This window comes from Sciurus vulgaris (assembly GCF_902686455.1).
Source record: "Sciurus vulgaris genome assembly, chromosome: 17".
NCBI classification, from domain to species: domain Eukaryota; kingdom Metazoa; phylum Chordata; class Mammalia; order Rodentia; family Sciuridae; genus Sciurus; species Sciurus vulgaris.
Window position 1 is genome coordinate 8,595,488 of NC_136478.1, and position 22,860 is coordinate 8,618,347.

Below are 22,860 nucleotides of genomic sequence, written 5' to 3' on the forward strand. Positions count from 1 at the left end.
ATGCATAATGTACAAACATTTCATATATAAAATTTATAGATATATAAATATTATATATTTACATTATATACATGTAAATAGATACAGATATATTTACTGCATCAACTAAATTAATAGTGAAAATATGCCAAGAAGAACAATTCCATGGGTCTAGTAGTGAACTCACATGCTGTTTTCAGGCAGTTGTACACACACACTCAACTGCAGCTGTTGCACATAATTAATGTGGTAATTATACATAATTATCTAATTACTAAAGGAAGGAGTCAAAGCAAATGCAGTAGCAAAGATATTAAAATCTGCTCTTTATAGAACATTCCATAACACAGACTATCTAACTTTTTCCCTGATATCTGAGGATACACTCAGTAAAGAGAGAAGTTGCTATAAATGCATTAGCAATATTGTGCATCAGAGGATCTTAAGTTATTCTATTACCAGAATAGGTATCATTAAAAAATACTACATTGGGAACAAAAATTGTCGTACAATTATTCGCGGCAGTGCTGTGAGAACCAGGTCTTGTACCAGATTTAGGAGAGTTAAGAAAGATTCCCAGTAGAACTGGTTGGACACACAAGATGACAAAAGGGAATCAAAGTGGGGACTGGATGGGGACATAAATTTGGGAAACGCTGTTTTCCTATCCCTGGTGTTCTGTATAAAGTAGCCTGTGGGGTGGACGATTTGTGTTTGTACGTGTGTGGAAGACACTCATTTTTTCCCTTCTTAGAGAGGCTAAGACATTGGCATTGAAGGCCCTGCTAAGCACTGCATTTCTGAAACAATGCTCACCACACCACACACTCCTTTTTCCTGCCTCTGTGCCTTTATCAATAAGGACAAGACTTGCGGGCAACCGGAAACTGGTCTACTATTTCACTGACCCCTCTGGACCATCGATTCATCATAAGGAGAAGCTCTGCTTTTCATGGAGCCCAAGGTCACTGCCCCATGGGCAGACACCTTACCATAAGAAACCTGAGAAGCAAAAGCAAATGCTGTCCCCAGAGACTCAGGAGGGACCCCCTCCCTGGGATGGCTCCCCTCGTACTTCCTACTGGGTCCTCGATGCCCGAGCCCACACCTATTTTCTATGACCAAAGAACTGAATCTTACCAGATGTTACCCACGGCATTTCTTTTCTACCCACAAAGCCACTCTACATCAGGAAAGAAGAGCTGCCCGCAGACACGGAAGACACAGTGAGCACTTTCGGGCACCATTTGTTTTGTTAATTTGTCAACGTAGACCCTCTCTCCTTCCGAAACCGAATCAAGGCACCCCCACCCTTTTTAAATGCTATCATCAAAATTCAATGGGGCATGACAGACGGAAGGAATGAAAACATAAACCAGCTGGAACTTCCAAAGGCTCGTGTTCATTACTTTTACTATTTAACTTTAACTTTTAATCTTGGGCCATAAAAACTGTCCTAATAAAAGATCCATAAATATCTCCTGAGTGTGCAAAGGAGCGGCTTTGATGACCCAGAGCATATGCTGGCTCCTTCCATGACGGGCTCAGGGCCTGCGGAGGAGACTGGGCAGCAGTGGCCCCAGGTTCTTCCTCTGGGGTGACTCACACACAGGTCCACCAAGGAGTGACAGGGACTGCTGATTCCACTCTCAAATTTCATTTCGAAGGAAAGATAATAACCTGTTATTTATAAGCCCATTCAGGAGATTTGGGCATTGCAAGGGTAAGTACTTGTGAAACACTTGATTGTGCGCCATATATATACATACGTGTGCGTGTGTGTATACATATATATAAAACAAGGTGGCCTGGGATAGGGGTCTCACTGACCTCTCACCTAGAAATCTCTTCTTCCATTGGGCTCCACACACAGTTGGACTCAACATGTCTCTGTGAACTGCGTGCACTCCAGTTGAGTCCCGTTCTTTTAAGTTCTGTTTCTAATCACGCATTGACTTCCAAGTAAACATAATTAATTGCCAAATAATTTCAAGTTATAAGATGGGTTCCCTTGAACACAATTTTACTGAACAACGCGTTTCTACAATTAGAAGCACCCGAAACTCAATATCATTTTTGCCTCTAACCTCTTCCGAATTACATTCTGAGAACAAATATACTTTAAAAGTTATATCATCATCACAGTGCATGAACAATACATAAGGATAATGGCTTTTATAATGTGATGCAGAAATGCAAGTATATAGGAACCAGCAATTTGTAATATTAAATATTGGGATTTTTTTTTTCTTCCACATAATGGCTTTTTGCCTTTCTGAGTAAACACTCTTCTGAGGAAGGACTACATGGCCTTATTCTTGATTACACTATTTTGACTACTATTAAATCTCCAGCTATCTTAAATTAGATGCAAGTAGCATTTCTAAGTTTAGAATCCTGGACAGAGTATTCTGTCCCCTGGAGAGGACTCTAGGACTTTGCAGACCTCTGAGCCATCACAGGCACATCTAATTCAAAGGTCATTTGTACTTCTGAGTGCCTCACCAGTGTCAAAGCCAGTGTTTCTGAAATTCTTTATTTCTGATGGCCACCAAGTTTTACACGACTTCTTTCTTATGTGAAGTGGATCTGTGATAGCCTACCTTACACATGCCATGGAGGACAACGTGCAAAGAGAGGTAGCTGCGTGTTTCAGCCTAAGCAGATAATCTGTCATAAACAGCATGTTGTATTTAATATTCAGATCGAGACGTCTCTGTCTCATTCCAGCAGACCCTTCTGACAAAAGCCATCCCATGTCTGCCAGGAGTATCGAGTCCAGCTGAGGACAAATTTCAAGATGAACCTGAAATCAATTTGCCATCAAATTTTCATGGCGCTCCCAGACCCTCTGTGGCATTTTAATTACAAGCACCCTAGGCGGGGGGTACTGCAGATATTGACACTTAGCTCCCACAATAAACTTTATTGGCAACCCCTGTCTGAATGCAGTACTCACCTAGAATAACAAGAAACGCGCCAGGCCATGGGAGCAGGGAGGCACGGTCAGCACGCAGAACCCTCTTGCTCAGAGGTTCTGGGCAGCTCCTAGGTGACATGCTCGGGAGACAGAGCACACGGTTCTCAGGAGGACAAACAACCTTTGAGTTAGATGCACCTGCTATGCCTTGGAGGTCTGCAAAGGCCCTAGGTCCTCTCCACAGGACAGCGTCATCTTGTTTCCGCTTGGCTTTTGGTTGCGCCCGTCTGGTGGACACCAGACTCAGAGTGCCCCAAAGGCTTCCAGTTCTTCTTCTGAGGCTAGGTCGCTGGGCCACGGGCATCACTCTGAAACTGCTAAGAGCCTTACTGTACTGGGACAGCGGCGGCCACTGGCTGGACTTGGAGACCGTGTGTGTGTGTGGGGGGGGAGCTGCTTGGCCTCAGTACAGTCATCCTCTGCTTTTTTGCAGCTTTTTTTTCTTGTACAGGCTTTTGGAAGGGCTGTAGGTATCAAGAGAAAGTGGAGCCAGGGCATGGCGGTGCACGCCCGCAATCCCGGCAGCTCATGAGGCTGCAGCAGGAGGACTGGGAGTTCTAGCCCAGCCTCAGCCACCTAGCCAGGCCTCAGACCTTGGCAAGACCCTGTCTCAAAACAAAATAGAAAGAGGGCTGGGGACGCGGCTCAGTGGTGAAGCACCCCTGGGTTCAATCATGGTACCCCACCCCAAAAAAGAGAGACAGAGAGAGGGGAAGACCTGGAATTTGCTACTCATAAAGGCCTCCTGCTGTCTGAAAAGCACCGACAACTGGGATTGCAGACGTGTGGTTTTAAGGAGGCGTGCTGAGCAGCCAGGAAGCCCGGGAGGGTTTGCTGCTGGACACACTGCGTTGGCATGCGCTGTTCTACTGCCCTCAATGGTAACGCCAGATGGAAACAATGCTAAAACCATCAACAACCATCTCGGTGGCTCAGCTGCTCTGTGCCAGGCACCGGAGCAGCAGGTTACACGGGTCAAGAGTCCTCAGACATTCTCCCAAGGGAGCCACTGAGGGAAGCAAGACCACTGTTCTGGCAGATGCTCAGCGACTGGTTCTACAAAAATGTTTAAGTACGTGTGTGAATGCACACATGCATGCTCAAGACGCGTTTCACTGACGTGAAGTCGAGGGGCATGCCATTTACAACGTCGCCGTCTCCTGCCAACACTCCTCTGGTGCTGCCGCAGATCTGCACACACCCGTTGATCCGTGGCTGGTTACGGCTGGGCCCGTGAGCATGGTAGACCCATTGAAGGGGTGCCCCATACTTCTGAGTCCAGTGAGCAAGACGAGAGAGAAAACAACACACGCACATGGGACCTCGCTCATGTTTTCAGGGGCATAAGGGACGTCTTTGTGAAACTGGATAATTCACTTTCAGTTCATTTTTATACCACATATCACGCAAGAGGTATGGGTGTGTTACTTTTCAATTGGATTGGCGCTGCTGGGGCTGCCATCATTTTCTCTGTCAATCAACAGATACATGAAAAAATGTTCAACATCTCTAATAGTAAGAGAAATGCAAATCAAAACTACACTAAGATTCCATCTCACCCCAATTAGAAAGGTGATTATCAAGAACACAAGCAACAATAGGTGGTGGAGAGGATGTGGGGAGAAAGGTACACTCAGACATTCCTGGTGGGGCTGCAAATTAGTGCAGCCACTCTGGAAAGCAGTGTGGAGATTCCTCAGAAAGCTTGGAATGGACCCACCATTTGACCCAGCTATCCCACTCCTCGGCCTATACCCAAAGGACTTAAAATCAGCATACTACAGAGATACAGCCACATCAATGTTCATAGCTGCTCAATTCACAATAGCTAGATTGTGGAACCAGCCTAGATGCCCTTCAATTGATGAATGGATAAAGAAACTGTGATATATATATACAATGGAATATTACTCAGCTATAAAGAATAATAAAATTATGGCATTTGCAGGCAAATGGATGAAGTTGGAGAATATCATGCGAAGTGAGATAAGCCAATCTCAAAAAACCAAAGGACAAATGATCTTGCTGATAAGCGGATGATGATACATAATGGGGGGGTGGGAGGGGGGCAAGAATGGAGGAAGGAGGGACTGTATAGAGGGAAAAGATGGGTGGGAGGGGTGGGGGGTTGGAAAAAATAACAGAATGAATCGAACATCATTACCCTATGTAGATGTATGATTACACAAATGGTACGCCTCCACTTCATGTACAGAGAAACAAGATGTACCCCATTTGTTTACAATTAAAAATAAATTAAAAAAAAAAAAAGACGACATGAGCGCAACACCTCAGCGTGCTTCAACCTGCAGCCTTTGCTCTTTCTGTGGGGCGGATATCCTTTCTGCCGTGGCTGTTTCCAAGAGGCAAAGGCGATTTCCTGAATGGGTGCTCTGTGCAGCTGCACACCACTCTAGCGTACTTCTCCCATCCGAACAAGGCAGACCGAGATCAGCTCAGAGTGTCAGGAGGCCAGGTTCGCTAAAGGGACTGGCAGTGCAGAGCTGGAGTACTAACCGGACACCGTTCCCACTGCCAAGTCCCAGGACACTGGCAGGGGAGGGCTTCACTGCACACTGGACACGGCATCCAGCATGCAAGGGCTCACAGACGCAGACACACACGCACACAGCCCTGTCAACGGGAACTGCCTTGCTACTTTCCTAGAGGGAGATACTTTCAAACACAGCTCCTCAACCTACGTTCCAGATGCAACAGATAATTAAACATCTGTGCTTCTGAAAAGAGTCGGCAGGTTTGACCCAGACCAGGGAGATCAAGGGAACAGGCCTCACCCCTCTCATCAGGGCATGAGAGCCACAGGCCTGGGCCCTAGAGAGAGGCTGGACATGGCCTCAGTACGGGCCACAATAGTCCTGCCCCACTACCTACCTTTATCCCACATCACCAGCTTTCCTTAGGGTCCCTTGAAGTGCAGGGCATGGTCAGCTCTCCGTTTCTTACAGGAGACCAGCAACATGACCACACTCTGAATCAACTGCTGTCCTCTTTCAGGCAAAAAAAAAAAAAAAAAAAAAAAAAAAAAAATGGTTTGAGAAAGAAAACCTTGGGGTTGTGGATTTTAGAAAACAAAGACACCCCGACTTCAAGCTCAGATGGGCCAACCCTGTTCTGCAGAGCAATTAATGGTGTCCTACAGCTGGGGGCAGCGTGGTTGTCCGCTTTGGCTAAATGAGTGCAGATTCAGAGGCTCTTCCAGGCCTCAGTAATGGGGGCCCGTCGCTGAGAGCTGCTCTCTTGGGGCAGCTGGAAGCAGCATGGGTGCATGTCCACCAGGGACAGTTTCCTCTGCCAGCACAGCCCAATTCAACAGCTAAGTGCATGCACCCCGAGGGGCAGCTGACCAGGCCTCAGACAGGGCCAAGGGGTCTTTTCAAGGATGCCTGGCACAGGAGCGTGTCTGTGGCATTGATGCCAGGAGACCGGTTCCTCCAAGATAAGATGACCACTGAGACGGGGAGGGGGAGGGGCCCTCTGCACATGCTTTGAAAACAAAAACGCACTAGAAGTATTCCAAAGCATTCCCTGGAAACGCCCGAGCCGTGAAATATCTGAGATATCAACCAGAATATCTTTCACTTGTCAGTAACACGGTACGCTTCCCTTTTTTTTCTTTTTATTTTTATCCTCCAGGGGCAGTTGCTTAAAATAAACATCGATGCTTCCTAGGCACAATTTATATTTTGAATGTGAGATCCAATCTGCAGTGCTTGACCTGAAAAAAACATTTTATATTCATCCATTACTGTTAATCTTGTCTTTCAGAGAATCGTCGGCACGCACCAGAGCGATGGGCCTCGTTCTCCACCCTTCATGCACGCTGCTTCGCGTGCCACACTTGCTCTCCGCTGGCGGCGTGAGCGTGAGAACGCCATCAACGTCTATCACTGCATTCCAGATAATTTTCCCCTTGCTGGAAAGAACTTGCTTCTCGGTGTTTATGACAGAAGCTGATGGGAAGGGGCCCCGAGGCTGAGGAGAGCGCAGGGCTGGCACTGAGCAGGTCCTGGGGGCATAGTGATTCACCAGCACAGAGTCTCTAAGGGGCACCCACCTGGTGACACTCCACCCCCAGTGCATGCCACCTCAGGGGCCAGCAGTGTAGGAAATGGGCCCCAGTCCCTCACGGGTCAGCAAGCACACGGGTGCGTGAAACTATTTTTGGAGAAATCTGCTTCTGGGTTCTGGGGGTTGGAGGGCATCAAGATAGAATGCTCAGACGCCACCAGCTTTCCTACTTTCTTGGGTTGACATGAAACGGTGTGAGTAGGCAGACGCTACCCTTCATTTCACAGAGGGGCTAAGTCACGGAGCAGATCTGCAGCTGAAGGAAAGGCGATACAGAATCTCAAAGTGAGCCAAGAACACGCTTGGGCACGGGGCCAACAGAGCTCGGCCTGTGTCCGTGGGGAGGACAGGGAGGCCAAGTTATGTTTGGAGAGTCACCTCTCATTTCTGATGCAGTCTTTTCACGTCCACAGAAGCCACTACCCCCAAACTTGAAGTCTGTGGTTCTCGAGCAGCTCCTGCCAGCCAAGCCAGTGTCTCTAGGGCAGGGACCAACCCAACTCGGCAGAAGATCCAGCAGAGCAGGGGTCTGGAAGGGGCTGACTGGGGATGGCTGCCTTCCTGCCAGATCATCTCTCTCTGGAGCCCAGCCAAGGAAATGTGCTTTGCAGAGCTGACCCCTCCTCCTCTCTCCAAATCACATTGCTCATGATTAAGGAGAGAGGCCGAATCTTCCTCCACGGCCCTAGAGTCCTCCCCACCCACTCTCTACAAAATCAGTTCATCTGGGCAATTTTTAAAGCGCAGAGTGTGGGCCAGCTGGAATTAGTTGCCTTTTGCTGGCCAAACACTCAGGGTTCCTTCCAGCCTGCGGCCTGTATGCTCCATGTACTCGCAAGAACCCGAGCTGTGGCCAGGACTGGGACTGAGGGTGTTGCTGACCACACTTCCCGGCAATGTCCCCAGGTCGGAGCAAGTAAGAAGCCTTGGTTCTTGGTGAGGCTGCTTGGCCCCAAGAGGCAGGTCACTGACTGAGCTCTGTTGTCTGACAAATCTCTGGATCTGGGTCTCGGGCATTGGAACAGGCTCTCTAGCTGACCAGGTCAAATCTACATTCCTGTCCTTTAAGTAGTAGATGATTTGAGCGGGGACAGATTATCTCTATTTGCTCGAGTCTCTTCCAGCTCAGGTGTGATCTGAGTGCCACAAAGTAGGCCTGGTAGACTCAGGCTTCCTTTTAGAAACCAGGCTACTAAGATAAGATGCTGTCCAGCTAGAAGCAGCCTCCCAAACTTGGCAAGTGTGTTACCTTGGTATGAAATAATATAAAGAGAAGGGAACAATATTCTGTTTTCTCACTCTAGGCATTTTAGGAGTTGAGAATTGTAATTCATTTGGAATGGCCCACAGCTTTCAAAAATTAGTTGTATCTATTTAAAAGATTTTTTAGATTTGAAGTTTTGATGGTGGGCGGGGGGGTTGCCTGCTGTGAACATTCCGGACCTCTGAGGCTTTGGGAACTCAGATAAATTCGGGAACAAGAAATAACCCTCAGAGGAGGAGAAAGAACTGCATTAAATGCAACATTCATCTCCTTTCTGGCACAAAAGTATATATAAAAATATATTCATTTATACATTCTTCTTCTGGAGGCCCTGTAACTCTTCCCAGCCATTATTCATATTAACTAAATATGTGTTTGGTTTCTAAACTGCTGGGCTGAAGAGCTCAAGTTGAGATGTTGTGGAAAGTAAACAACGCAGCCTCGCCCACCGCAGAGGGCCCCAGCACCGGCACCTACCCACGCTCTGGACTCAGCCTCCGCCAGGAGGTCTCCTGCGTCCAGGGCAGGGCTCCAGGCCCCTTGACAAGCCTCACCTTTGCTATTTGAAAACTGGAATTAATTCCTCCATCCTTCCTGATTTGCAGAGATGTTTTCAGGATAAACCCGGTCATATTTCATAAATTCTGGGTGTTCAAGGAGGAAAGAAAAGATGGTATTACTAAAACACAGTTATCGTGATTCCCACGTCTGGGACACACCAGTCCTTGCAGCATCTTTAAAACAGTAAAGCAGCAACGGAATTTCCATGTCTTATGATCCCGGGAAGGAAACTGTGAGGAGTGAGTGATAAATACTAGAAAACTCTATGAGGATTCTTTAAAACCTGAAATGGATGAATGCATTCTAAGAGATCAATCTTGCTAATAAACACTGGTTCATAAAACAATTTAATCTACATATGTGAGTCTTACCTTTCTCGTAGGATTTTCTCTTTTTTAAAAAAAAAAATTTAGTTCACTGTTTTTAATCGTATCCCCCTTATGGGATTCTTTACTCTGGAGACTTGCCAAGAGCTGTTTCCTAATGCATCCCCAAGAATACATGACTTCATTTTTTCCACAGATGCATTTCTATATACCTGGTATTTCGGTTATTTATTAACCATGCCTAGTTTTGTGGTTTCTAGCTTTATATCTTTAAAGTCATTAAAACTTAATAGGAGAATTAATCATAAAAGAAATCTATCAAACACAGTTGCCAAGCACTTTTTTTCCCCCTGACTGACATCTTTAAAATGTATTTGAAGGTTATTTATTTCATCACACCCAGGGAATAAAAAAAAAATAACTTGCAGCTTCCAAGTTCAGAGAAAGCATAAAAATGTGATTTACTATTTATTGTACAGTTAGGCACATGCATATTATATATTGCATGTTAATCTTCGGCTGGCTAAGTTTAGCAAATTTGACAACACTACTGTTCGCCAGTGAGGAAAAGGAATCGACATCTGTTCTCTTCCAGATATGATTCCTCCTTGGAAGGAATCAGAAATACTCCCAGGTCTCCTATTTTCTGGGTAAACTGATAGAATGCAGGCTGTTCAAGTGGACAGTCAAACCACAATGCCCCCTGGTGGCGAAGTGATGCATACACATGTGTTTCTGCACTTGGTCAATGTTTCAGCGAAACCTAATTTTCATGGCGTGGAGACTTTTCTTTTAGTTTTAAAAATGCAAATGCAAAGAGCGTGGCACATTGACAGTGTTAATGCATGGGAAATAAAGAGCTGCCTTACTGTGTTTGAAATCAAAGGTGCATTTAGTTTTTAAAAATCACCTTGATCAAACTTTATTTTTACAGTAAGGGATTATACTTGAATTCCAGTCTGAAGAATTGGTGCATGGGGGAAAATCAGAATTGCAGCATACATACATATATATATATATATATATATATATATATTTTTTTTTTTTTTTTTTTTTTTTTTAACTAAATTTACAAAAGTGGAACAGTCGGCAGATGCTTAGAGGTGAACCTTTGGGTCTGTGAGCTCATTTTCAGTTCAGTTAAAATGGAGTGACAGCAGTTTCCAGGTTTTACCAGGGGACCGCCAGCTCCATCTTGCCATCATGCTCTCAGCATGCACCTCTGATAAGCAGCTTAAAGGGAATTTCCTCGGGTCAGACATAAATAGAGAGTCTCAGGTTCCCTTAATCCAGACACACATCGCTTGCAAGTTAGGCCTCATAAATCTCAAAAACAGGCAGGAACACATGAAAGGCAATGTTGTTAGAAGGCTCAAATACATTAAATGGGAATGTCTGAAGCGCGGGCTCATTAATCATACAAACAATACTGACGCCTTGTAGTGATCAGGGAGTTCAGCACCTTCCTTTCTCAGAAAGCACCTCGTTTTACCTCTTGCTATCTCCAGAAGCAGGGCGGTCCAGGACAGGACACTGTATTCCTTCTTCATCTCCAAGAAGCTGAGCCAGTAACAGTCAAGGTCATACAGCAGTTGCAGAGTACAAATGTCACCTAAGGACCCTGGTCCCCTGCTCCAGAGCTGCCAGCTTTGCTAGTAATGATTCTTTTCTGATGCCAGACATTTGAAGACATTTACATGATATAGACAAAGCCATTAAAGGATAATGGGATGAAAGTACAAGTTGACGCTAAAACTTGTACACAGATGTCCATAATAGCATGATGCATGATAGGCAGAGAGTAGAACAACCCAAATGTCCATGAATTAATGAATGCATTTTTAAAAAAATAAGGTGCAGTCATACAATGGAACATTATTTAGTCATAAAAGAAAATCAATAGGGGATGGGGTGACACACACCTGTAATCCCAGCACCTTGGGAGGCCGGGGCAGGAGAATCATAACTTCGAGTCCAGCCTCAACAACCTAGTGAGACCCTGCCACAGTAAAAAATAAAAAGGGGCTGGGGATGTGGCTCAGTGGTTAAGCACCCCTGGGTTCAATTCCCTGTACCAAAAACAAAAAAGCAAACAAGTGATATATACTGTAAGGGGGATGAAAATGGAAAACACAAGGCCAAGTGAATATACAAGATCACGTGTGCATCCATTTACATGAAATGTCCAGAAAAAGTGAATCCACAGAGACAGAAAGCAGACTGGTGGCTGCCGAGGATGGGGGGCGGGGGCAACTGGGGTGCCGGCTATAGTATGCAGGGTATTGGGGCAGTGAAGATGTTCTAAAATTGACCATCGCAAGAGATGAGGAGCTCTGAGAACATACCAAAACCCACTGAACTGTACACTTTAAATGGTGAATTATATTGTAGGTGCATTCTATATCAATAAAACCATCACAGAATAAAAGTCTTGGAGGGCCGGGGTCAGGCAGGTCCTGCAAAGCTCTAGTGGATGTAAAAAGTCTTTGGTTGAGGAGGATAAAAATAGGAAGAAGAGGGACACCATTTGGCCCCCAGAGACACAGACTGTAGCCCTGGGTCAAGTGGGACCCTGATTTTGCTTTTGCAAAGGGAACCTGGCCCGGCGCTGCTCTCCTGGAATCCATTCACGTGAACGCGCACAGGAAAGGTCTGGAATCCAGGATGTGCCCTGTCCAGCCAGAGCTGAGGCCTCTGTTGGGAAGGCAGCCAAGCATCAGGGAAGAGCAGGAGGAAGCTGGGCAACATGGCAGCGGCTCGGCCCCTGTGGGAACCCATGTCCTACTCCTTCAGGGCTGCACCCTCTCCGGCAGGCATCGACCCTCAGCGGCATGTGGTCACCACCAGCCCTCCATCTGACGCTTCTCACAAAAAATGCCAAATGTTTACACAGACGTATGGGAACTAACGTGTCTGCCTTTTTACAGCAAGCAGGCATGCTTTCCAGAACTGCTTCAGTATCGAGGAAACGGTGTGGGTGTGTGCATAAGAGTGCGCGTGTGTGCGCGCACACGCAGCAGGGAGCGTGTCTATGTTCAAAGTCCAGAACTTTCGGCACCATTAATTGGGGACCTGGATCCCTGCCATTCAGTCACCCCTGTCCCACTCGCATTCTTCACTGTGCACTGCCTGAGGACAATGCTCTCCCCTCAAGGCCAAGCCAACCGCCTGGGGTTCCATCCCAGCAAAGCACAAGCAAACCTAAGTGTCCCATCTGCGACACTCTGCCGCTCAGAGAACAAGACCCCTGGCTTTGAATTCTCTGGAACTTCTTTGAGCCAGAAGATATTGACCCCTCACAGGCCCTGCACAGGCGCCATGGAACACGCTCTCTGGGTCTGTACTGATCAATGACAATTTTGGAAAACATTGCTTGAATAATTCATCACAGAGCAAAGCTGTTGGATTCGGCGTATTACTGGGGCTTCCAGCACAAACATTCCGTGTCCCAAGAAGCTACTCCAACTGGAAGAGTGTTTGGAATAATCACGGCGACACCCACGCTGAGCCCCTGGTTTTGTCAGCTGTAAGGAGTCATCAGTGGGCACCCAGTCACGGCAGACACTGCCAGAGTCCCAGCCCGGGGTTCCAGCAGCACACACTTGACGCAGCCCGCCACGGCCTGCCCCACAGGGGACACACTGCCCTGGCGGACTCGATGCCACAGCACCCAGCTTCCTTACGAAGGAAAAAAAAAAAAGATGAAGTCAGCAAAGAAGAGGGAGGACCGGCAGGAGGAGGGAGCCAGGAATGCGGAATGTTGGCGAGGCTTTGTGCCCAGCAGAACAGGAAGGCAGCGGGAAGGCCTCCACTCAACGGGGGCGCCTGGGGCAGAGCCGATACCCCGACACCTGCCCAGCTGTCACACCCGGCGTGTCCCTGCAAAGCCCCCCTCCCCACTCACAGCCACGCACACAGTGAGCCCTGCTGGCCATGGTGCTGGCGGACCTGGCTGCCTACACGCCACGCCAGAACGCCAGGCTGGGTTCCACGTGCGCTCCCAGGCGGCTGTCGCGCCCCGCACTCCAGGATCCCTGTCACCATTCCCGCCTGCTTTTCTGCTCCACGTTGTGCACTGGTTCTCTTCCCCTGCACAGAATCCAAATTCCCACCCGTCCTCCAGGCCCTCTTTAACTCTTTCTTAAAATACTCAAAGCAGCCAGGCCTGGTGGGGGAAAGGGACGCGTGGAGCTGCTGCGTCCTGGTGGTGCCAGGCATGTCTACACAGGGCACCGGGACTGGGCCGACTGGAGTCCCAGGGCACGGCAGCAAAGTGCTGGGCGTGCACAGACGACGGGAACTGCAGCACCTCGACCTCCCTCCCAAACCCAGGCTTCGAGGTCCAGCATGTCCACGCCCGCCATCAAGTCCTGCGCTGGTCGCGGGAGCTGCCTGTCAAAAATAAGACCCCGAGGAGCGTCAGCCAGGAAGGAAGGAAATCAAATGCACAGAGGCTGCCAGGAGGTGCGGCTGCAGAGAAGCACCCAGCCCCACCAGGGAAGGCCCCTGACCAGCCCCAGGGACCCAGCAAGGCACAGGATGTGGGACCCTTCAGTTCCTGTCAGGACAGGAAATGCCCAAGAGCCCCAATGGACCATTTAGAAAGGTTGGCTGAGATCGAAGTAGAAAAGCAGAACAGGAACCGAAGAAAGGGAAGGACGAATAGGAAGGGGCTGGGGGACAGCCAGCCTTCTCCCTGCACCGACTCCACCCACCAAGACTGGGTTGCGCCCTTCCACCAAGAGCAAGGTCAGACAGAGGGACGTCTGGCTCATGCCCCTCTGCCCAGCAAGGCCACCCTGCCGAGGTGGCGGCCTCCAGCCTTGGCCTCACCCTGGACACCTCGTATGGTTAAGACACAAACACTGTCACCGTTTATCATGTGGAAGGACTCGAATGCCTTTTATACTTAGGAAAATTCAGTTTGAATCAAACTCTGTTAATTATTGACTCAACAAGGATGAAACTAGAATAAAATCATTTTTGCCTTAAGCCAAACTATTAAGAAGCCTCGTGTAGTTAATAGACTAAAAGTCCTCAGAATTATTCCTTGAGACTTCATAACATTCAATCTTGATCACGATCGTGCAGGAACACCTGAGTGAGCACACTCACATCCAAACCAAAGAGAGCAAGCAACCCGCCACTCCTTCACTCAATCGGTGGAAAACTCCGGGTCCCTCCTGAATCTTTCTTAGCAGGAAACACTAATCTCTGCACATCGCCAGTTTGTCTTGAGGATGTTCAGCCCTTTCTCCGACTCGACAGTGCCCAGTCCCGTCAGCAGAATTCCCAGTGGGAAGGGGTCATTTTATCAGAACCTTTGGGAGCAGGGCATGTGCAGCTTGGAAAAGGGGCTCCTCCTGAAAGCTTGTCCCCTGTGGGGCAAGGACCTGCCTCCTCACCCCCATGTCGGGACCCGAAAGCACAAGAGTGAACTGTCAATCACCGGGAGGAATGTACAAAGCCATGCAAATAACCACAGCACAGACAGGAAGCCTAAAGGAGTCTTGGCTTGATTTTTTCCCTTCTTGGTCGACAACTGTGATGTTTTAAAATATCAAATTCCCTTAAACGTGGTTTTGTTTGTTTGGGGCGAGTTCTTGTACCTCCAGTATATAATCAGTCTGATACATATATATATGTTTGGGTGGAGGAATAGATACGCATATCTGTGTGCGTATATATATATATATATACACACACGTGTGTTTGTGTGTATGTATGTACATATATACATATATATACATACATACAAATATTTATTTATTTATTGGGGTGGGGGGATACATAGCCTCTCACTGTGAAAATCAGTCGGGGTGACAGGGCTAGACTCACACCTTGCCCATAAGGTAGTGCTGAGAATCTGCACTGTGGGCCTTTCAATCACAGGATTCCATCAAACAAGTGTTCATGAAGTAAGGGCCATGCCACTTGTTAGGGGATGACATAAATACACTCTTCATGTCCACACACCAGTTTCCGCTTACTACTCCAATAATCTCAGAGTGACCCCTGAACGAACTTGCAAGTCCAAGTAACGTGGCTTCACAAACACAAAGCCTATTCACTTGACCTGGGACCCTCTGCCTTTGTCCCTGCTTCTTCCTGGTGGCCTGCAGTTGTGCTTTGGTGTCACCAGAGACAGTCCAGTCTACCAAGAGTCCACATGGCCTGCCGCGATCCACGTGGCTTAGAGGTCACCAAGACACTCCTCACTGAGCAGACGCCTTTCTGGGGTTCGCGAGACTCTGCACATAAGACTTTCTTCTCATAGGGAGGATCTGAGAATTAGAAATAAGCTTACTGATTTTGATGCTTTTCCTACACAAAAATTTGAAATTGTAAAACTAATTCCATGCTTATTGAAAGAAGTATAGATTGATCCCAAAGTAAAAGCTGAGGATTTTTCTATGACTTCCTACCCAAACCCACTTCCTGGGGGTAAAACCTGATCAACAATTTGCTCCACCTCTTTCCAGATTTTCCTATAAGCAGACAGATGCATATTAAATAATGATTTTTAATTTAAAAAACACAAATCAATGAAGCATCTCCACTCAGCAGTACATCACGTCCGAGGGGCCTGACCTCCTGGGTTCAACTACGGAATAAGACCCCTCTGTGCATCTGATGGTGGTGGAATGAGTCGCAGCAAAGTACCTAAGGAGGAAATAACAAGCCTCTCTAAGGACAGGTCTAAAACCCTCGGAATGGGCTGTCACTGAGCGATGGACATCAGCCTCCGACTCAATTGACAGGCCTTCCTCCGGCTATAGGATCTTGACTGTAATTACAGGAAAGGGCAGACCATAAAGATGGGGGAGGAGCTAATTGACAAAAAGCTCGATGTGCTGACTCAAGGACCCATGGCCAAGCCTTACAGTTCTTTTCCTCAAAAAGCAAAAAGCGACTGATGCACAGTCCATTAAGCCAGGCCCAGGCAAACCCAGGAGACGGGTCCTTCCAATCAAAGGCCCCACGTGCGGCTCCAGGAGGAGACTCCTGGACTCCGCATCCAAAAGTGCTGCCGGACCAAAAATGTTCAAGAGGCACAGAAGTTTTTTGTGACCGTTTCCATTTTCTTTTGTTGGCTTATTGCTTTGTGTTTGCATCATGTTAATTTACAGTCCCCCAAAATGCAGAAGGAAAGACTCTGCTCTGAGGCCTTGAGATTCAAACTCCTCTAAGCCTCTGGCTCCCAACTTTGTCCCCCTCCCATCATTACAAAAGTCTGGGGTCCTTACCCCTCCTCATAATGAGGCCTCTATTATTCTATCCCACCAAGAGAAAGTCCAGTGTGGAATACGTGATGCAGTGGTCACAACACAGATGCTGGGGGCCCGAACACCATTGTAGACGATTGCTCTTGGCCTGGGTATGGATCTTCTGTGCCCCTCGGCTTCCTCTCTTCTGGAGTGGAGGCAGCGTTGCTGTGAGAGGTTGATTCACCTAAGGACTCGGAAGGAGTTCACATAAGCATGGCAATTCTATAGAAGCAGTATAGTTACTGCTGTGGTTTTTTTGTTTTTATAGCATTAATCAGAACTTGAGAAAGGAATGATTCTCCTTAAGCAGCTTGATGATGTCTTACAAATACTCAACTGGCACTGCAGGGCATGAGAATGACAGGTGTTACTTCTGTGCTTTACAAGGGGCTCATTGTGGACTCATCAGCTACCCACAGGTGGTCCTAGCTCCATGGGCAGGGATGTTCTTGGACCTCATATGCACATCTCAACATGCTGGCAAGCTTGCCCCTGAAGTGGGTCTTGCAGTGAGTCCTTTCTTTCCACAGAAGCTTCTGGACCAGCACAATGCAAGCCACCAGGCCTAATACATAGACTCTCAACAGAGGACATTTTTCTCAGGCAGCTCCACTTATGGTTGAAGAGTGAGCATTGGATCCAGGCAGAAAATGGAAGTAGAAAGCATATTATTCCATCACATAACTGGCTTGAAGATTTTCTGGCCATCTCCCAGGAGAAAGGCTGAGCTCCAACAGCAGCCCCTGGGAATAAAAGTCACAAATGTGTGGCTGCTATGTGGGAGACCAATTTGTCTTCTGTTGAAAGAACCACACTACTGTCATCAAAATGTTACTTTGGCAGGATGGTAAATAAGGAGTACCTCCCACCATGACTGTAGACGATTAGTAATGACTACTTGCAGTAGGGTACTGAGCATGATTTAGTTGATTAGTAATGTCTGCCATGGGCACAGGATGTGGAAGCTGACGCTTGCTGGATGCTCACCACTCACACGTGCGTGGCATCCAAGCATCCAGCGCTGGATGATCTGCCCAGGCCAACTAAAGATATAAGAAAACACTTTTGATATGCTGATACACATTCTCTCAGAACCAATTACTACCTGAATTATAACTTTACAAGACACTGCAAATTATTCAGGATAAATGAGCAACACAATAAAATTTCTCCAAGCTAAAGCATAAAGAAAAATTCACATAAATCTGGTATTCCTTGGCAGGCACTGAGTCGGTCCCCAAGGTCGGAGACCACTGGCTCCTAATCGCCATCATGGTCCTCGATGTGGCAGAGGGCTCTGTATATCATAGGCAATCAATCCAACATGAACTGGGTGCTAAATCTTGCTGGATGCCAACATACTGGGAAGTGCGTTTTATACATGGATGAGCAGGTGAGGCTGGAAGTCACAGGAATAGGCTTGACTGCTAGAGTCACTGGGGTGGTCCCTTCAGTGGACCACAGCATGGATCAACCTGCCCACCAGTTACTGAACAGAAGAGGGAAAACCCCTCAGCATGGAGTTGCACACCTACCCCTTATGGGACAGGCTTCCCTGGTGACCGAGCACCTTGTCCAAGCTCTACCAGCTTCAGGCTCAAACCTTCCCCACTTGCCCGCACACTGAACATGCCACCTGGAAGGACCACCGGCTCCCCTGGGCGGACAGGCCCCGTAGGCTGCACTGCCTCCTGAATTGCCAGTGTTCCAGTGCTGACTAACTGCGACACAGGGGCAGCCAGCCGGAACCCTCAAGGGAGGATGCAGTGCTTCAGAAACTCAGGGAGGAGGAGCCAGCGCCTCCACCCGACTCCCGTCGTACGTGGAAAGCGTGGGCACCTGCCACCCTTAAACGCTTTTGCTCCAAGGAGAAAGCCAGGTGAAGGGACCCAGCAGCAGCACCCTGAGGAAGGGCTCCGAGGGAGGCGACGAACAGAAGGGACTCTAATGTGTGCAGGGGGCTCCGGGCTCCGGGGCTTCCATCCCCCACACCTCAGATGACTGTTATTCAAAAGAGCTTTATCCCCTCAAATATTTTCCTGGGTTTTTTAAAAATTCAGTTCTCATCCTCCAGCTGGCAAATAAACTCCAGGTGCACGACAGCGATGCCCAGGCTGACAGGATCTTGTAGTCACCCCCAGGGCGCGCACACCATGTACCCTCCACTGCTTCCCTGGAAACCGGAGGCCAGGCCTCCCCAGATCTCAGCACACATCAGCCTGAGACGCGGGAGAGAATGAAATGCAGCCGCTGTGCGCTGAGCACCTAAAGGGTGGGGACCAGCTAGAAACAGAGAAGCAAGGGGCTCAGCGTCTGGCGGGGCAGTGTGGTGTCCAGGCAGAATGGGGTGGGGAGGTGAGCCCCCGTCCAGGTGGGAAGGAACCATGAGAGGAGCTGGGTTTTAGGGTGGAAGACACTCAGCAAAGGCCGTGAGCGAGGGCAGGAGGGGTGACTTGGGAGATGGCGCAGCCTGTGCGCTCCGCCTGGCTGAAGCACAATGTTGGCCACCATGGAAGGAAAGGAGGTGGGAGCGGCCACCAGGGACCATGAGGGGCTCGCGAGCCGAACTGAGCAGCCCAGGAGGGCCCGATGTCGGGCGCTCCCGGCTGGTTTATTTTCCGGGCTCCCGGCTCTGCAGCAGAGTGCGTGGCAGCGCGGGCAGGTTCTCTAAGCCATTTCACAGGCTGAGTCCCAGGCTGCATAGGATCGAGAAGAGAACGGGGTGCTTGTAAGGGACCCCCGTACTGAGGAAGCCTTCTGTTGACAGCCGAGCTGGCCTCATCTGCTGCAGGACAGAGAACGGAGGCCACGAGGGCCGGACATGTGAGTGTGTGCTGTGTAGTACAAAGGGCCACCCAAGGGCCAGAGGGCCCTTCCTGTCATTTGGCCTGTGCATCCCGTCAGAGTCCCTGTCTTCTTTCCCGTGTCCCACAACAAGCCAGAAGTCTGACATCAGCCCAACATCAGGAACAACTGAGCATACCGCCTCCTAGTGAGGACGGAGTAACCAACAGGAAGTGCAGCGGGGGACACAGGAGACTCCCAGGGTGGACTTCTCCCTGCCAAAGGGGCCCGAAGTAGGCCCTGAGGACGAGGCGATGACTTACACAGGTACACAGCTTGACAAGGGTCAGGCCACCTTCAGCAGAATGTACCTGGAAATCAGTACAGCATTGGGTTCCTCAGATACCAGCGGTGTCCAGAGCTTTCACTTGTGTCTGTGGGTTCACAGCTATACTTGTTGGGACCATATATCATCACCTGGCTATTTGCTGTCTGTGACCCTGACAAGGAAAAATCAACCCCAAATAAAAGCTACCACGTTACAACCAAAAAAAAAAGTTTTCCCCCAATCTGAACAAATCGTTTAGTGTAAAAATAAACAGAACTAGAAATTGTCTCTAATAAACTAATATTAGTCTCCCCAGAGGGTTAATTATGTCGCTCCGTGTTTTAAGAAGAATGTAAATTGCCAGTTTCAACAGATGTTCTTTTAAAAGAATTGGTTATCTGGGAAATGACGGGTCTTTGTTAGAGCTTACCCCAGTGGAATATGAACATTAAAACCATCCCGCTGTCTGTCAGCCCTGCCCCCCCAACTGTTACCACGCCAATGGTGCCCCCTCGGTTGTCAGCAGCCTCCGGACGAGTGCCCCAGCCAGAACTGAGGCCCCAGGTCCAGGAGACACGGTGTGAGGGTTTCCAAAGTCCCCTCGGCCATTCTGGTGGCACAGCATGGCCTGCTCCCATCTCTACAACCCGCAGCTCAGACGTTGGCACAGGGTCATTTCCAGCCTATTCTCTTACCATGAAGAGGGAGAACAGGATACCACAAAGAAACAGACAGAACTTCCTGGAAATAAAGACACACACAGAGGAATCTTCTCAGGAAGAAATAAAAACAAGTCTCACTGGAAGGCGCTCACAAGAAGAAAGCAAGAGAGACCACGAGTGTCCCCGGTGTCTTCTCTCAGACGGCATCGTGCAGAAGCAGAAGCATGTGAGCAGGTACACGGCCAAGTGAGGAGACTAGAATCGTCCCCGCCGTAGTTCATTATTCCAAGCCTGGTGACCTCGGCTGAACCGGGGTGCGCAGGGGACACGTGTTCTCATGTAGCGGCAGGGGAGGGGGGCATCTGGCTGCCAACCTCACTTGACCTAACTCTTCTTTATCATCCTGGTTAGACTCACTTCACAGATAGGGAAACTGAGGCTGAGGGAGATTAATGACTCCTGCGGAAAACTTAACAGAATCTGCTTTCACTATTGATCCGCTAGTAACAAGCATAAAATCTCATCTCGGCCAGAGCAGTAAGCAGATAACTATTGATCTCCTGGACTGTTTCTGAAAGGGCCTGCTCACTGCAGGATTTAGAAACTCTGCAGAGACAGGGCAGTCTCATGTCCTACAGGCAGTGGGAACAAAGCAGCCTCCGGCCATTATCTGAAGGAATGTCCTAAATAGCAAGAAGACCAGAACAGTGGTGACAGATGTGGCTGACCACTTGCCCACTCTGCCAGGGGCATCCTGCCTATTGTCTGGGCTATCCTCACACTACTCTGCGACAGAGCTGTCCTCACGTTCCCTTAACAGGTAGGAAACTAAGAGTCAGAGAGCTGTAGCCAGCTGCCCCGGGGCCACACGGAGCCCAAGTGGGCTCAGAGCTGCCTCCTCCATCACATCCACCACCTTAGAGATGCCTGATCACCCACTGTGGCAGCTGTGAAGGCCCTCAGATCAGCCACCTGAAGACCCAGGTGCCGAGCACTGCTGGCCAGGGATCAGTGTGATCAAGCTCAAATGTCCCAGTGGCAGACCCAGCTAGAAAAGTCAGGAAACTTCACACTTGCAGAGGACAATTCAGGAAATGTTCAAGACTTCTGGGTCTGAACAGAGGGCCAGTGGTGGATATGCAGGTTACACACGGTCACCAGGAGGAGTCTTTACCTGACTAGGACAGGAACTGCACCACCTAAGTTGGGCGGCAAGCCTGCTCTGCTGCTGGGTAAGATCTGGAGCACTGGCCCAGCACTCCTGAAGTTCACCTCCGCACCCACTGCTGGAACTCCATCAAGATCAAGGGTGTGGGATGAAGACCTTCCCCCAAACAAGGGCCCTTCTCCCAGGGTCCCTCCAGTCAGAGATCACAGAGTCTGTCAAGTCCTCCAAAATGCACATTCCCAGTTCCCAGTGGGACCCCACCAGCTCCACAGCTCAGAAACTGGTATGTGGGGGCTGGGCATATATCTCAATGGCAGAGGCTCACCTAGCACATGTCCCGCAGGTTTGATCCCAGCACCGTAAAAACAAACAAAAAAGATAACAGAGTCAGAGAGAGAGAAAAGGTCCCTGAATCTGTGATGTGGACACCTCTGTAGGAGCTTGGTGGGTGTGGGACAGTGGTCCTTGGGTACAAATGCTGCCTTTCCCCTCGGGTCCATCCTCCTGGAGAGAAGTCGATTTGCTGACACAAGGTTTCCTGATTCCCAATTCCAGTGTTGGAGGGACAGTGAATCCTGGAAGACACAGGGCTGAGTACAAGGACACCATCCTTACTGGCCCTTTCCTGCGTGCATGAGTGCTAAGAACAGTGGCTTCAGAACAATGGTTCACAAACAGGCAACCCCGCCCCCTCCCACAGGGCAGTAACCAACACCTGCAGATACGTCTGATCGTGCTGCAGTGCAGGGAGGACTTGCCACGGCATCTAACTAGCATAGGCCAGAGATGCTGTTAACCCCCTAGAGCACACACAAGAGAAACCCACCCCACAGGACGATGCAGCTCCCCAGGTCACCAGCCCAAGGCCGAGCACCTGGATTGGAAGAAGTTCTGCAGTGGGTCCTGAGTGGATAACAGGTGAGACATGCCACTGAGCATTCCAAACCCACAGTGAGGAGTGGTCTTCAGGTCAGGCCGCCATGCAGAGGCAGATCATTCATCAGTGACTTCCTTCAAACATGTGGGCCAGACCTTGATAGGTCTCATTAGTTCACATTAGTGGATGGGCCGCGGAGTTGAGGGAAGCAACTCCCAGGAGCTGAACTCTGCTGACACACCTGCTTTTTCAGGGAAGAAAATCACCAAATCCTTGCTTTAGTCATTCAGGGAAACCTAGCACCTGTCTGTATCAACATATTCCAGATTAAAAAAAAAAGGGAAACAAAACCCTGAAAAAAAGAGATAAATTATTTATCCAGCATAAATATTAAAGAAAATTGCAAAACATAGTCTGGTGTCACTATGCTGCTGTTACAGAATCATCTTGTTATAGCTTCTGGCAAAATATTGTTGTCCTTAATATCAGTACAACAGAATTGTCTGGGATATACCAACCAGGGTACATGTGTCTGCTCGCTGTCGAGGACACTTAGCAGCATGCCAATTGGCTC

At 48.7% G+C, this 22,860-nt stretch overlaps 1 protein-coding gene across 5 annotated transcripts in view; it reads right to left on the reverse strand.

Annotated features, from left to right (window-relative positions):
- WWOX (WW domain containing oxidoreductase) overlaps positions 1–22,860 on the reverse strand; it is a 910,606-nt gene that overhangs the window by 576,397 nt on the left and 311,349 nt on the right. The window contains exon 9 of one of the 5 annotated variants that reach the window (XM_079116954.1): positions 12,179–17,210. The exons of the other annotated variants lie outside the window; for them this stretch is intronic. Coding sequence (XP_078973080.1) covers positions 17,136–17,210 — 75 coding nt within the window. The 3' untranslated portion in view covers positions 12,179–17,135. Of the gene's footprint in view, positions 1–12,178; positions 17,211–22,860 lie in introns of those variants that run through there. 5 annotated transcript variants of the gene reach the window in all.